The 16,067-nt window shown below is 40.5% G+C and overlaps 1 protein-coding gene across 11 annotated transcripts in view; it reads left to right on the top strand.

Moving 5' to 3' along the window:
- LOC108429251 (protein MTSS 1-like) overlaps positions 1–16,067 on the top strand; it is a 63,384-nt gene that overhangs the window by 36,606 nt on the left and 10,711 nt on the right. For 6 of the 11 annotated variants that reach the window (XM_017700885.2, XM_037536778.1, XM_037536776.1 and 3 more), the window contains exons 4-7: positions 3,993–4,077; positions 5,456–5,547; positions 6,440–6,514; positions 9,014–9,025. In XM_017700885.2, the coding sequence (XP_017556374.2) occupies positions 3,993–4,077; positions 5,456–5,547; positions 6,440–6,514; positions 9,014–9,025 (264 nt within the window). The remainder of the gene's footprint in view (positions 1–3,992; positions 4,078–5,455; positions 5,548–6,439; positions 6,515–9,013; positions 9,026–16,067) is intronic. The other 5 variants (XM_017700886.2, XM_037536779.1, XM_037536777.1 and 2 more) reach the window with 1 other exon arrangement.

Below are 16,067 nucleotides of genomic sequence, written 5' to 3'. Positions count from 1 at the left end.
GTTGAGACGAATACCAGCACGCTGGGTCTCATAGCACATTTGTCCTCTCAAGTGGGCTTTATATCATGCACTTTCATGTAAAAGCAAGGTGGAAGTCCCACCTCCCCCCTCTCCTGAGAACAGACAGTTGTGTACTTTTTATAACTAGCTTTTACAAAAGCTTAGCTTTTTTGTGCAGTGGGTAGACGGAACTTGGTGACGCAATGTTCCCTCCCCAGGAGACCTTAGAAAGCGCAAACCACAGACATGGCTCATTTTGTGTGTCCACCCAGCCTGAGTTTGCCCGTCTCCACAGAAACCAGAGAGCACTGCCACACTGCGAGAGGGAGGGAGCGGGAGAGATGGCCTCCCACTGGTTCCATGGTGGGGGATCCGATATGAGCATGTGTCACAAGACACTAAAAGGCCCAATTAAAAGCATAATTTTTCGCTGACCGCAGAAACTGACATTTCCTTCCATAAAGGAGGAACATGCTTTACTGGCTTGTTTTTCCACCCTCATTGTTTTAACTATAGACTGTGGAGGCAATATAGCGTCTGACATTCTTGATAGATGAGTCTTCTTGATGTGTTGTGGCTGTTCTGGAAAACAAGGGCCTCTGACTTAGTGACAGAATTACATGGGGTTGACCTTTGCTGATAGAAAAGAACAAACCAGGCATGAAAGCTGGGATGGGTTGTTTTTCATTCTAGGATTTGTTGTTTGTGCGCCTAAGCTTGAATGGCTGAGAAGTTGTACCATTAGAGCTGTTATCAGAGTGCAGTGATTCAACTAAAGTTTGAAATGCCCTTAACAGCCTGCCTGACTTCTTTTGCTTTTCAGTGAATGTGCAAACGTGACATACATGAGGGACAGGCCGCCTTCGAGCTGTTAAGTGATCTCTCCATTTCACCACCGCTAGTTCTGTTAGGACCTGCTTTCCCTTGAGCCTCATTTCTAAGACAGTGACAGAGACAGGACCTGCCTGACAGCCTAAAGGAGCCCACGAGGGAAACCAGCCTTCAGCTCGACGACCTCAACTTTCAGCAGCTGGCTTTGGTGCGGATTAAAGCTGATGGTGTTTCAACGGAGCCTAATCTCGGTGATAAAAAAGGAAAGCCTCTTTATTCTGCCTGGACGGCTGGCCTCTGCCAGACCACCACTGAGAGGAGGCAGGAGCAGTTCAACTGTGGCCACATTGTCATTTGTTTCTTAAGCAAACTCTGACAGTCTCTTGTACTATCTCTCGCGTGTGCCCCTTTAAGAGCCGTGGTGAACTCTTGAGCCTTATTCATACAAGCTTTACCCAGCCAACAAATCATCTCTCTATAACCAGAATGAGTGAGAAAGGGAGGGAAAGAGCTCTGCCTGTTTAAGGTTAGAATAGTCCTTTTTGAGTCTGTGTGTTCGGGTGGGGCGCGTGCTAGACGAGGCTGTGTATTTGGAGTAGGAACAAGAGTTGGACTGTCTTTCTGACGGCTCAGAGCAGGAGCTGTTGTTTTAAGGGCTGTACGCTTGAGGAAAAAGATGGATTGACAGTGAACAATTGGGTATATGTAGCTAATTCTGAAACATGGGGTTTTCCCTCCACTATACGTATTCCTAAATGAGTTTCTTTCAGACCATAAACCAGTAGAGAATGAATGCAGTGGGTGTCAATGAAAAGGTTACAGATCTGCCTCTGGTTACTTGTGTTCATTTATTATTCATTTCTGTCACTATTTTTCCACTGGTAGGAGGCCCTGTGTTTCAGTTAAAGACTGAACTGGCTTTTATTGGTAAATGCATCGCTAGTATAGAGATGAGTACATAGTACTTACTGAGATTAGTATATAGTATTGGTAAACATTAAGGATGCATGATATGAGTCGTATCAGTTAATGACTCTAAATACTTGCTATTGAACAGATGTTTAGGTTTGACTAACATTTCAAACCAATATTTGATGGCTTATTTATTACTCCTACTGCAGAAGAATGTTTAAGTGACACCAGACTGCTGTTCTAAAATATCAGCATTTAATTGATTATGCTGCATTTGTAGAGAGAATATTTCTGTTATAGTACATTGTTCTATTTCTCTGTAGTGCTAATCCAACTTATGTATGTATCGGTATCTGCAATGGCAGATATGTAAAAAATAATTAAATAATAGTAATAATATTGGTTAGCATCAGCTTCCAATTACTATACTATGGTGCATTCCTAGTAAATGTTATTGATATTACAGGAATGACATGGTAATGGTAAAAAAAGTTGCCCTTCCTGGGGTGACTGGGGTGAAAGTGAGAAACTTTCATTTCTGAACTTGCATCTATTTAAGTAAAATATTTCAGAAAATGTTTCTCAGTTTAGTCTTGCACATTCATAGTTCTGTTCTATTGGTTCAGGAGCATGACTGCTTTGCTATTGCTCACATTTCTTACTCTTGAGATTTAGCTTTTTTATTTTAGACCAAAAAGACCCAAAAAGTAATAAAATAGTCTACCAAAGCAATAAGCAGAATTTAAGGGGTTTCCCTGTTCTCCCGATTAGAACTAGGCCTTAGTGTAATGGGGAGGGGTGCTGGGTTGGGCATGTCTCTAAATGAACCTCTCCATCTTTCTCACCCTTCCCAACAAGTGGCACTACAAAAGCGGTTAGTCACTTTCGAGAGAGATTAAAAGTCACTTCCAGCAGAGCTGCATATTCATTTCTATTGCCGAGTGGGGTTGCCGCAGAGCAGGGGGGCTTGGCCAGCAGTGTCCATCATTCTGAAGGCTTTTAGACTGCTCCAGAGGCACAAAGGCAGAGGCTGCCAATGTCAGCGGCCTCTGTCTGAGAGGCCCCTCTGTAGTGTCTCAAAAAACAGACTTGGCCACCATGTCTGGATCAAACATCCCATTGGCCTCTGTGGCCCTTCTTCTCATGCGTATCATCTGTAACTCTGAACACAGATAACTGCTGGTCTCAGAATGCTCATCTAGGATCAGTCATTTGCCTTTCATTACCTTAATGAAAATCATTACATGGAAATCCAAACCTTTATATTATGTTGTATTAGTTTTCTTCTATGTCCCACAAGTGAACCTTGGTAATTGATGTCATGCTTCTGTCTTTTTTTGTGGCTATTACTTCTTATCTGACCACATACTACTCTATTGAGATTGTATCCCTTGGCCATGTTAAATGGGATCATTTATTCTCTTCATGTGAATTGCTAATCAAAACAGCAACACAACAACATGTCTGAGATATGAGGAGGTAGTGAAGAAAAAATATTACTGTTAAAGCGTATGAGCGTATGCTGACCAGGAGGTTGGGCTCTTTTGATCTCCGTAGTCTACAGTTTGTTGTAAGTAGACTATTTATTATTGTAGAGGTCATACACTTCACCCTGCATGGATTTTCTTTAGCTTTAATAGCTGACAGCATAATTGGAAGAAAAAGGTTAACCCTAGTCCTGTAGAGCCTCTTTTCTTTCAGACATAGCCTGTAAATATACATCATGAGCACATAAAGATCTGGGATCTGTGGACAATAGCATGGGAGGGAGTCCCTGTCAAGACAATGTCTCCGTCTGTGCATCCATAGGTTGTCCAGCTGCTTAGGATGCTTTTCTCTCTCTCTTTTATGGTCCCTTCTCAAAATCTTGAACTCTTTTGTGGAGGCTCCCCAGAGGAGAATTCGTCAAGCAATTTTAGGAAGCTCCATGCCCTCCCTCAGGCATAGTGATGAGGTCATAGGCAGTATGTTTTTCACTGGGATCCCACACTAGCAGGGAGGTGTCGAACTGGCCTGTCCCCATCTCTTGCCTCCATGCGATTGTGTTGGGGACACTTGTGTCAATGTTGGCAGCATGCTGTGAAGGTTTAGCATTTTAACAGGAATCTACTTTTTCTCAGTCATCTGTGTCAAGCTATTAGTCTAATAGTCTTTTATGCTAGTCTGTGGGACTAATAAAGGATTATCTTATCTTAGTTTAATGTATGGCTGATTACTGATTGCTGTTTTCCCTCTTTCGTTCTTTGCAGGTGGCACCAGAGATATTGGCTCCGCTCTTACCAGGATGTGTATGAGGCACAGAAGCATCGAGGCGAAGCTGCGGCAGTTTTCAGTGTAAATATTCTCTGCACAAACTTTCTCCATTGCCCCACAGCTGCCAGCCTTTATTCATTATAAGAAGAATGCACTCATGTGTGAAATAACATCACCATCCTGTCTTTATGTGGAGCCACAAATCCACACCATGCATCATAAACAATGTAACTAGAATGCTTTATGGCTGCTGAGTGAGGCAATGAGTGGTGCTTCACACTGAGAGGTTTCAGAGTGCTCCAGAGGCACAAAGACATACGATGTTGCTCAATCCTGGTTCTGGTAGCGATGTGTCAGAATTTTCAGATAATCAAATAGTCATGAAAGGTTAAAATATGGAATAGAAAATAGTAAAAGTATCAGTCATCTATTATGGATTTGTGGTCAGGGTTAAATATTGTACAACAGGTTTTGCCTGAAAGTTACCACTGCTGTGCCTATTTCTGTCTTTACCCTAATACAATGCACCTGATTCGTTTAATTGGCTATTTAACAAGGCCTGTTTTGCTTGCAAAACACAACACACAGACTATGAAGATAAGTTCAAGTGCAAGAAGTTCATTGCTTGGCTTGAACTATTTATTACTACCATTACAGTATTGCTTTGCCTAAGCTGAGCACATTGAATGCATTCCACATGCTTTGAATAATATACTTGCACTCCTCATTCACACATAACGCCTGGTCTGTTACACTAAATACCAGAAAGTCCTGGTTTATGACAGGATAAGACCCAAGTCAGCCAACAATATCTCCTGCAGTTCCTGTGGCACCTAGCAGCAGGGAGGAGAACAGCGTCTGCCGCAGCACCGAGACTTCTGGAGCTGTGGTGGCAGAACTCAGGTGGCCCCAGTCACTTCAGCTCCGCCACATTGTTGCGTGCTCTGCAGCACACATGCACAGAAGCTCTAATTTGAGGAGACACTTGGAAGTTCTCCTTAGCCATAGAGTAAATCTGCAGTTTGTGGTCAAGTCGTCGGATTCCTGAGGGAGAAAGAGCGACTGCAGATGAGAAGGCTAAATTTAAAGTGCCCCTTCTCAGCTGCTCCTAGGCTCTCTGCATGCCATGTGAAAAGGGTAGAAGGAGTGAATGATTAACTCAACCTAAGACGAACGAATCCCCTACTGTAGAGAAGTTGGGTATCTGTGATGTGGAACTACTTGTTTGCTTGTTTGAAGAAATTTGGGGGAAAAAAAAGAAAATGTATAAGTTAAATTGAGTAAATATTATGTCTGGTAAAATTCAGTGCTGTAATATCCAGAGTTAGCACCTAGTAATAAATTGTTGGCAAAAAAGAGTCTGAAACTGTTCATGTACTGTTTTAGCATTATCAAAAAGAAAAACAGATAGTGAATATCTTTCTCAGACAGTCTTGTTCTCTTTTTTAATGGGTTCCAGGGCGTTTGTCGATTGCCTGATCAATCCTCTGCAGGAGCAGCTGGAAGACTGGAAGAGAGGAGCCAACACCCTGGACAAGGACCATGCGAAAGGTGAGAGATGAAGACTCCCTGTGGTGCATTAGCAATACCTTTCACTGCACTACCTTAACCTTTCATAACAAAGGAGCAAGTGTTAGCACTCTGAAGCATAAAATGAGCTCCCTGCTGGCTTCAATATAAATGCAGCATAAGATGCAACGTGACTGCTCATTATCCCGAAACGGTTATTGCCTTTTATGAACAATGTGGCGCTACTTAGACATTTATAGGCACCCATTCTAATACAAGAATTGAGCTACTTTAAGGGGCACCTATTGCTGATACAAATGCACAGTTGCACACAGAGCCTATATAATCTTCATAGAAAAGCACTACCAATAGAGCAAGATGCTCTGGCGTGGAGGTCTCCAATCCTGTTCCTGTTTCTGGAGAGCTTTCTTCCAGCAGAGCCTAGTTTCAATCACAGTTTGTCACTCGTGCTCCAGCTGAACAACCTCTTCCCAAGTCCCTGTTTGGCTGGATCCAGTGTATTAAAGTTAAGAAAGCGTGGAAGCTTATTAGATACAGGTTGGAACTAAACTCTGCAGGAAGGTAATTCTCCAGGACCAGGGTTGGTAATTCTCTAGGACCACTGCTCACAAGAGCCTAAGATCACCATGACTAATGCTAAGAATCAGAAGCTCCACAGCACTTTTAGAATGAATAGTTCTGGATCACAAGCACTTGTGATCATCATCCAACATCAGTACCTGACCACATTAATGCTCTTGTGACTGCATAAAATCTTTCAGAATCTAAAGTGTCTATAAACATCTGGATATATAGTACATGCTCGTTGGTCATGACTGCACTTTTAATGGAAAGTTCTACTTATTGAGGAGTTTATATGTAAAATAAGGTTTATATGTATTTTGAAAGGTTTTCTTTGTCTCATTGTTTACAGAGTATAAGAGAGCCAGACAAGAGATCAAGAAGAAATCTTCAGACACCCTGAAGCTACAGAAGAAAGCAAAAAAAGGTAACATCCTTTTTTTCCACATTGTTTTCTGTGTAGGAGGAGGGTCGGGTGAGGTGGGCAGAAAATGACGTCATGTTAAACACGTTCTAACCATTTAGAGGCAAATTAGCTTCAGATCTGGACTCGGAGAACATAAGGTTACATAACAACGATCAAATCCTCTGTGCAGCTCTCATCTCCCAGTACAGGAATCTGTATAACGATGGATTTTGAATGAAGGCAAATCGGACATCTGCTTAACCCGGGTTTTGATGGCAAAGCAGTACATGACTATAAGCCTTTTGTGTAATATAATGAAAATGCACAAAATAACTGCAGCCTGAGTTTGGAGACGTAACTGAGAAAGTGCTGTTGTTGTTACTTTGTGGATTTGAATGGGGGAATATACAGCATAGCTCTGAAACTGACTGATCATGAATTCTAGAGTATTGTACATAATCCTGCGCCTTTACCATAATGTAGTCACTACTTATAAGAGTACATCAAAGCTAATACATGTACATAAGAGTACATCAAAGCTAATGATATTTCAGAGTGATGTTCACAACAAAGCTCAAGCTAATCTGCCTCCAGTTACAGGGAGAGATTAGTGAGATTGTGTCAGTCTGTGTAAACACATCTGGCTTGATTTTGCATCCAAGTTTTTTTTTCTTCCCCCCTTCAGTTGCACTTTTTTCACTGTGTTTCTGAGATTGTGTTGTATTTCATCTTTAATAGCTCCTGTCAGGTAAGAAGAAAAAAACTTTTTTAGCTGAACTGGTGCTCTCTTATACAGGTACCCTTTTCTGCAGTCTAATATACAGTAAACATAATTATGTTGTTGCCTAGATTCTCCATAAACATGTTTTTGCAGACTGCTATGGGCTTTGTATACATAGGGTATAGCATGCAAGTATGCACTTGGAAGATACGCAAAGCTGTTAGTCTTCACTGTGCATATAGTGCCTTTTTGGACATAAATACAGTACAGTGCAAAAGTCAGAGACCATTCATTTATTTCATTTCTAGTCAAAACAGCCATTTAGTACAAGTTATTTATGTAAAATTACTTAACCATCCTTTGCATTATTGCAGCTTCTAATCATTTCAGGAGATGTGCTTTCATTTTTTTTTCCCCCAGTTTTCAGAGTTCAGTCGGTTGGTTGCATTTTCTGCTTCTCACAATCCAAGTAATCCCAAACACATTCAGTGATATTGAGATCTGGCCTCTGGGGTGGTCAGTCCATTGTTTTGAGAAGACCAGTCGCATCTTTTTTGATTAGCAGCCTTTTTGTCTTTTCTCTTCCTTTTCTTTTTCTTTTTTTTGTCCATTTCTATTCTAAGTTGCAGCTTCTTGACAGATACACATCCTTTCAGATCCATAGTGTTGAGCTGTCTTCTCACGGTGGAAGGATGGACAGAATCATCTGTGGATTGTTCAGATCTGAAGCAGCTTTATTTTCTCCTCTCTCGCAAAGATGAAAGCTTTAACTACTGTTTATCTGATGGGGACAGTTTTGGTCTAGGTCTTCCATGATTATTATGTGTCCCATTTTCTCATTCAATAACTTCAATTAAAAAATAATTTCAGCAGGTTTAGAAAGTTCCCACCACCCTTCCTTATGCAAGTGGATTATTTTATGTCTAATCCTTCTAGGAATATCTGTAGAATAATTTGTACTTAATTGCCGTTTTAACTGGAAATCAAAAAAAAAAAAGAAAAATGGTCTCTGATTTTTTTTTTTTGCACACTACTGTACATTTTTTACTGTACTCTACATTTGAGGTTATGATTAACCCAAATGAATCCTGTGATCTTTTACTCATTGATGCACTACCAGTAACCCATTTAAATATTTATTTTCCATAGATCTATGAAACTCCTTGCAGTTGTACTCATCATATGTGACTCTTTAAAAAGCTGTATAACACTTTACTGGATTTTTATACAAGAGAAATGAGGGACATTATACCAAGAAGCACAATTAGATGCCAGTGAGCTTAAATGTGAAAAAAGCTAAAGCTGCCAAATAATACAACCTTTGCTTTCTAGTACAGAGATGCATTACATCTCAGCACTGAGTTTGAGCTGTATCTGTGCCTTATCTGTCTCTCCATGAGCACTTTCTGATATAGAGATTTCATAGCCTTTTCCCTCTGATATGGCAGGGCATGGGAGTTGAGACATGCTATCCTGGGATTGACCGTGACTAAACTGAATTGAATAAATATTGTTAAAACAGTGAATTAACTAATATGGAGTTTAGCTGTGTGCAAGTGTACATAGTAGTGGGTGGTCAAATTGGCTTTTTCCACAGTGATCACTTTGTTTCCCAAAAGCATTATAGTGTGGGGAGCATCATAAAGTGACCTCTTTTTAACACTACTCTAGCTGACTCACACTGTGCTTTTGGAGTGTCCCAATTCAGAAACCATGTTAGCAATACAGTTTAAGTCAAAACCCTGATGTTTTCCTCTTTTCCTCTGCTTCACATCATGGTATGCACCTGTTCTGAGCAGCTGATGCCCTGGGTAAGTGTATGTCCAGACTGTATGATAGAATGTGTGTGGTCCCACCACCAGACCCAGTCAGGCTGCCGCCATATGACCACCCCCCATCCACCCCCCTGCCTGTATGTCCAGTCAGTCCTGCTCTCTCCCTGTACCCCTCATGCCCAAATGTGGTACAGTTGCTGCCTCTGCCTGGTATTTTGGTATCTGTTTGACTTGTCTCTTGTTTCTCTGTGCAAAGTGCCTGCAAAGCACACTTTAGCAATTAAGAGGGCAACAAAGAGCTGATTTTCCACCCCTGCGTTCCTTGGAGTGTGTGTGTGTGTGTGTGTGTGTGTGTGTGTGTGTGTGTGAGAGAGAGAGAGAGAGAGAGAGAGAGAGAGAGAGAGAGAGAGAGAGAGAGAGAGAGAGAGAGAGAGATGAATGCTGATAGAATTGACCTGATTAAGCTGTATTCCCTTCATCTGCCTCATGCTTTTGCTTTCAGAATTAAAAGAATGATGGACAAAGGTCAGACTAGATCAGCAAATACAAAAAAACAAATAAAAAAAAACAGGCACTTCTGTTTCTGTGCCTTTAAGAATTATATATTAAAATATTTAAAAGAGCTCTGTTCTGATTGGCTGTCCTATATTCTGCTTTCTTCAAAAAGCAGTCTCTGTTGAAACACCCCTTATGACAGTGTGAATGGGTGGAGCTTATCTGCTGTAGCTTAAATAGAAGGATAATTGTAATTGTGAGTTTGCATGATGTCACAAAAATAATCAATTCAAAACAAGCTGTTTTTGCTGCTTAGTTTGCTTAAGGTCTGGGGAGTGAATGGTATGTTAGCAGACCAGATATTAAAGCAGCAGATTTCTATGTCTGATAAAGTGAAGGTCTGAGAGCTATAGCTGTCATTAGAGCTAGGTGGAGCAACTAAGGTTATTTATTATACAAAAGGTGTTATTTAGCAAACTTTACAGACACATTACACAATACAGAGTGCATTAATGTTTGTCTTTACACAGAATGTGAGAGCTGTACCATCCTGCTAATCTGGTTGATTTACCAAGCAGCGAAATTAGGAAAAATAAGCTTTGGTGACTGATCTTAACATTTTTATGTAACATTGTAACAGCATATTAAAATGTGTATTAGCAAGTACCATGTTCCAGATACAGTTTGTTTACCTTGGAGCCAGCATAAATTTGTCTATTATTAGGTTTGGCACTGTAAGTGTGTTGCCTTCCATGTAGTTAAATGCAAAACCTCATCAGCTTCAGAAATGAAACGCACACTGTATGGATAAAAGTATTGGGACACCTACACTTTACACCTAAAAGAGCTTTTATGACACCCCCTTCTAAATCCAAGGCAATAATATGGAGCTGGTCCTTCCCTTTGCAACAATAATAGCGTTGACTGTTCTAGGAAGCTTTCTACAAGATTTTGGAGTATGTCTGTAGGAATATTTGCCCATTCATCCAGAAGAGTATTTTTGAGGTCAGACACTGATTTGGGGTGACAGGGTTTGGCTCGCAATCTCCATTCTATTTCATTCCAAAGGTGTTTGATGGGGTTGAGGTCAGGGCTCTGTGTGGGCCAGTCAAGTTCTTCTACAGCAAACTTACCCAGCCATGCCTTTTTGGACCTTGCTTTGTGCACTGGGGCTTAGGCATGCTGGAACAGTAGAGGTTCTTCCCCAAACTGTTCACACAAAGTTGGAAGCATAGAATTGTCCAAAATGTCTTAGTCTGCTAAAGCATTAAGATTCCCCTTCATTGGTACTAAGGGGTCTAGGCCAACCCCTGAAAGACAACATTATAGCACTATCCCTCCTCCACCAAACTTTACCATTAGCACAATACAGTCAGGCAGTTACTATGCTCCTCAGCACTCGGCAGCCTTGCACTTCACGTAGTCCGCTACTTTGTGGCTGTGTTGCTGTGATTCCTAAACGCTTCCACTTTTCAATAATACCACTCACAGTTGACTGTCTAGGAGGGAAGAAATTGTGCAAACTGACTTGTTGCAACAGTGACTTCTTATTACAGTACCACACTTGAATGACTCGTTCTTACATTAATGTTTGTAAAGGCAGACTTCATGGCTAGGTGCTTGACATTATACACCTGTGGCAGTGGGCCTGAATGAATCACTTGAATTCATTGATTGATTAAGAGGTGTGTCCCAGTACTTTTGTTCATATAATGTAAAACACAACCAACTTCCAAGTGATCAGGGTAGCCTTTGTTTGAAAGCAAATTTTCCTCAGTATCACCATTTTCACATCTCTATCTAATAAATCAGTTTAATCTACTGCCACTGCTTTACTGCCAAAAGCTTTTGCCATGCAAATGCTTTAAGAGGGGTTTTGCTTTGATAAATGTGGCCAAACAAAGTGCCATTTCTCACTTTTATCTTAAAGACAAGGTGACCTTTACAGTTAGGTCACTGTTTGCCTGTGTGATCTGTACGTGAAACGCTCAGGAGGTTAATGTGAATATCACACACCATTGCTACTCTCTGAGAGAGCTATTCAGCTTTGTGTCTGCCTGGTCTGAAACAGTTTTTCAGCATGGCTGATAGCTTGCTCGTGGCCCTCACAAATGTGTTTTTCTGACCCTAAGGGTCATAGTGGAGGAAGGCCGCAATCGCGGGAAATGTAAATCACTCATGTGAACAAAGTCCACAGAGGATAATCTCAGAAAAGCATGCTTTTCAGGAGGGCATGTTAAGTCACGGGCATGTGGCACGCGCACCCAGCAAGAGAGCCATAGAAATAACCCAAGCTGCTCAAACAACCTTTGTAATAAGGATTACTGTAATTAACGTTTAAAAAATCATATTATAAGCCTTTCTTATGGTGCTAGGAGTTAAAAACACAACAGAGTCGGGGCCATTGGCCTGAACTGTAGCAGACTGGAATCCAACCTGCACTCTCTGACCTATATTTCCCTACCTCTGCAATTGGAGATAGGAGACTGCTGCCTCTAAATGCATTATAAACAGCAGAATCTGACAGCAAGGAGCTGCTACCTTTTGCAGGAGGAAAAGAAAGAAGGAGGAACACAATGTATAAGTGTGAGCTATCTTTCTCTCTATTTCGCAGACAACCCCACTAGTCTTCTAGCATAAACAGAGTCTCTCATAGCAAGCTGCACATACCAAGTGTGAATTTTCCCTGGTTAAGTTATCCTCTTACTCCCACAGCTAGTATCAAATCCACATCTGAACAGTTATCCAGAAGACTGCTGTGCCACCCTTCATGTGGCATAAATATGGAATAATTATGTGGTCATTCAGAGATGCAGAATGCATCTTAGTGTTTGTTTGAGTATTTGAGTGAGGCGTGGTCCTTTGCAATAAACACTTAAATCATTCCAAGTATTTGAGTGTGCAACACCAAACCACAGAGTGTGCAGTTGATGTGTCTTACAATAAGTGAAATGGTGACAGAAGGATATACAAACAAAAATGTTTTGTGTTTTTTTTTTTTCTCCTCATAAGGTGTAAGTTGCGTAACCTTAAACTAGGCGCTTGCATGAGGTTATGGCAATCCCATGTGTCCCATATATGAGAGGCTTCTCTGTGTCTGCTCATTAGCCTTTAACCTGCCATGTTTGCATGTGTATCTGGCAACCAAGTTTGATAGAGAGGTTCCATATGTCTGATATGCTCAGTGTGTTTGTCTGGAGGGACAAACTTTTACATCACAAGAATGGGGAGGATTTAATATGAGTGTCACAAATTGCACTTATTTGTGTTGTCTCCAGATGAAGTCTAATTTCCTACAGACTGCACAGTGGTTTGCCACTTCTTTGGCTACAACTGTCTTTTTTTAATGGTGTTTTGGTCACACTTAATTGAAAGCAAGCAATTAGATCATAGAGCAAACCAACTCCTGAAGACACTTTTGCAGTGTTGGTGATTTATTATTTTATTTATTATTTTAGTCTGAAAATCTGGGTTCCATCAAAATAACTGTCGTAACAGTGGCTTTAGGAAAGCTGGGGGCTGCATTCCATCGGCAAAAGAGAATTCAGTAGCACCACAGCTTTTAGTTTTCTACAACCCCAATTCCAATGAAGTAGGGATGTTGTGTAAAACATAAATAAAACAGAATACAATGATTTGCAAATCCTTTTCAACCTATATTCAATTGAATACACTACAAAGACAAGATATTTAATGTTTAAATGGATAAAGTTTATTGTTTTTTGCAAATATTCACTCATTTTGAATTTGTTGCCTGCAACATGTTCAATAGAAGTTGGGATGGGGGCAACAAAAGACTAGGAAAGTTGAGGAATGCTCAAAAAAAACACCTGTTTCGAACATTCCACAGGTGAACAGGTTAATTGGAAACAGGTGAGTGTCATTGGATATATAGGGAGCATCCCTGAAAGGCTCAGTCGTTCACAAGCAAGGATGGGGTGAGGTTCACCACTTTGTGAACAACTGCGTGAGCAAATAGTCCAACAGTTTAAGAACATGTTTGTCAACATGCAATTGCAAGGAATTTAGGGATTTCATCATCTACAGTCCATAATATCATCAAAAGATTCAGAGAATCTGGAGAAATCTCTACAAGTAAGCGGCAAGGCAGAAAATTAACATTGAATGCCCGTGACCTTTGATCCCTCAGACGGCACTGCATTAAAAACTGACGTCATTCTGTAACGGATATTACCACATGGGCTCAGGAACACTTCAGAAAACCATTGTCAGTGAACACAGTTCGTCACTCCATCTACAAGTACAAGTTAAAACTCTGCCATGCAAAGTGAAAGCCATATATCAACAACACCCAGAAACGCCGCCGGCTTCTCTGGGCCCGAGCTCATCTGAGATGGACTGACACAAAGTGGAAAAGTGTCCTGTGGTCTGATGAGTCCACATTTCACATTGTTTTTGGAAATCATGGACGTCGTGTCCTCCAGGCCAAAGAGGAAAAGGACTGTCTGGATTGTTATCAGTGCAAAGTTCAAAAGCCAGCATCTCTGACGGTATGGGGGTGTGTTAGTGCCCATGGCATGGGTAACTTGCACATCTGTGAAGGCACCATTAATGCTGAAAGGTACATACAGGTTTTGGAGCAACATATGCTGCCAACCAAGCAACATCTTTTTCAGGGACGTCCTGCTTATTTCAGCAAGACAGTGCCTGCCTGCAGTCCAGACCTGTCTCCCATTGAAAATGTTTGGCACATTATGAAGTGCAAAATATGACAACAGAGACCCCGGACTGTTGAGCAACTGAAGTTGTACATCAAGCAAGAATGGGAAAGAATTCCACCTACAAAGCTTCATCAGTTAGTCTCCTCAGTTCCCAAACACTTATTGAGTGTTGTTAAAACGAAAGGTGATGTAACACAGTGGTAAACATGCCCCTGTCCCAACTTCTTTGGAACGTGTTGCAGGCATCAAATTCAAAATGAGTGAATATTTGCAAAAAAACAAAAAAGTTTATCCGTTTGAACATTAAATATCTTGTCTTTGTAGTGTATTCAATTGAATATAGGTCAAAAAGGATTTGCAAATCATTGTATTCTATTTTTATTTATGTTTTACACAACGTCCCAACTTCATTGGAATTGGGGTTGTAAGAATGAGATGGAGGCTAAACCATTCCAGACATGTGATGCCATTTATTTGTGTATTTGTGACTTGAGAAGCTTCTGTTGTGTCCAAGTATTACAAGACAGTTTGAATTAGTGCCTTAGTTTGTTCTTTGCTGTGTTATCAATCTTCTAAATAGCTGTCTGAACAAGTAGCCTAAACTTTGCAAAGAAAATCCACCACTGATAATCAAACAATAACAAAAAAAAATATTTTGGTTACTTGCGACCACTGTAGTGAGGTTTCTTTCTCTATCCACAAAGCCATGAATTTGAAGGGAGATTCCTGAAATGGATGCTTTAGTGGGTTTCTTAGAGTTTTATGATGGGTGTTTTGCCTGAGAGCAGGTCGTCAATTTGGCCATTCCTGTAGTCACCACTGAAGTTAACAAGCACTCTGTTTCAGTAGAGGTTTAGAGATATAAAGGGATGTTTATAGCATGGCATGGCCCAAGCAGTAATAGTAGAATATCAACATTAAACAGATCAGCATTATACACATCTATATTGCTCTAAAATCTATACATTATAAAACCAATATTACCTACACAGAAATGCTTTAAAAATGGACTAACAGGCCTCTAAAAGGGCTATAAAGATGCATATATGTGCACATTTACTGGAAATAAGCCCTGTGGTCTCAATAGAAGATTATGGGGGACGCAGATTCAGCCATACAATTTCTGAGTGTGTAATCAAAGCCCAAGTCAAGAAACTTAACCATATATGTCATAAGACATGGCCAAATAAACATTTGGCACATGTGGCAGGCAAAGAAGAGATAAAGCTGTGTTACATGTGTGCTATACTTACAGTACTATGCAAACAGCAGAGACCACCCTTTAATTCATTTCATTTTCTAGTCGAAATGTACAAGTTATTCTTGTACTGCAAAAATAGCAGAAAAAAAATATTTAACAGAAAATTACACAGAAGTCTCAGCCACTAAATATAATGTCCACTCTTTCAGAATTTTGCGTGTCCACCTTTTGTCTGCTTCCATTCTTCTGCAGGAATATTTTTCCACACCACTAGAGTTCAGTTGTCGAAGTTGGTTGCACAATCCAATGGCAATTGTAATGGCAATTACAATTTAGACACATCAGTCCATAAAATCACACTTCACATCTCAGATGTGCAGTTGTGGTGTTCTAGTGCAAATGTCCTTCTGTTTTATCCATTCACTTTTCTCAGTAAAGGCTTCTTGACAGCTACTCAGCCTCTCAGACCCATAGCCATAGTTGTCTCATCACAGTGGAAGGATGGACAGAAACACCTGTGGATTTTTTCAGATCTGAAGCAAAAGTGCAGCTTGATTTTCTCCTTTTTCTCAAAGATGAAAACTTAAAGTAAACTTTAAATATTTTTTTTTAACTTTTGGTTTTGGCAAGTCCCTTATTTTCCTTTGACTTTCTGCTTCCCTGTATGCAAGGGGATTATCTTGTATCTTAATTTCTTCAG

This window comes from Pygocentrus nattereri, chromosome 3 (assembly GCF_015220715.1).
Source record: "Pygocentrus nattereri isolate fPygNat1 chromosome 3, fPygNat1.pri, whole genome shotgun sequence".
NCBI lineage: Eukaryota > Metazoa > Chordata > Actinopteri > Characiformes > Serrasalmidae > Pygocentrus > Pygocentrus nattereri.
This window is presented reverse-complemented; position numbering and strand designations above follow the sequence as displayed.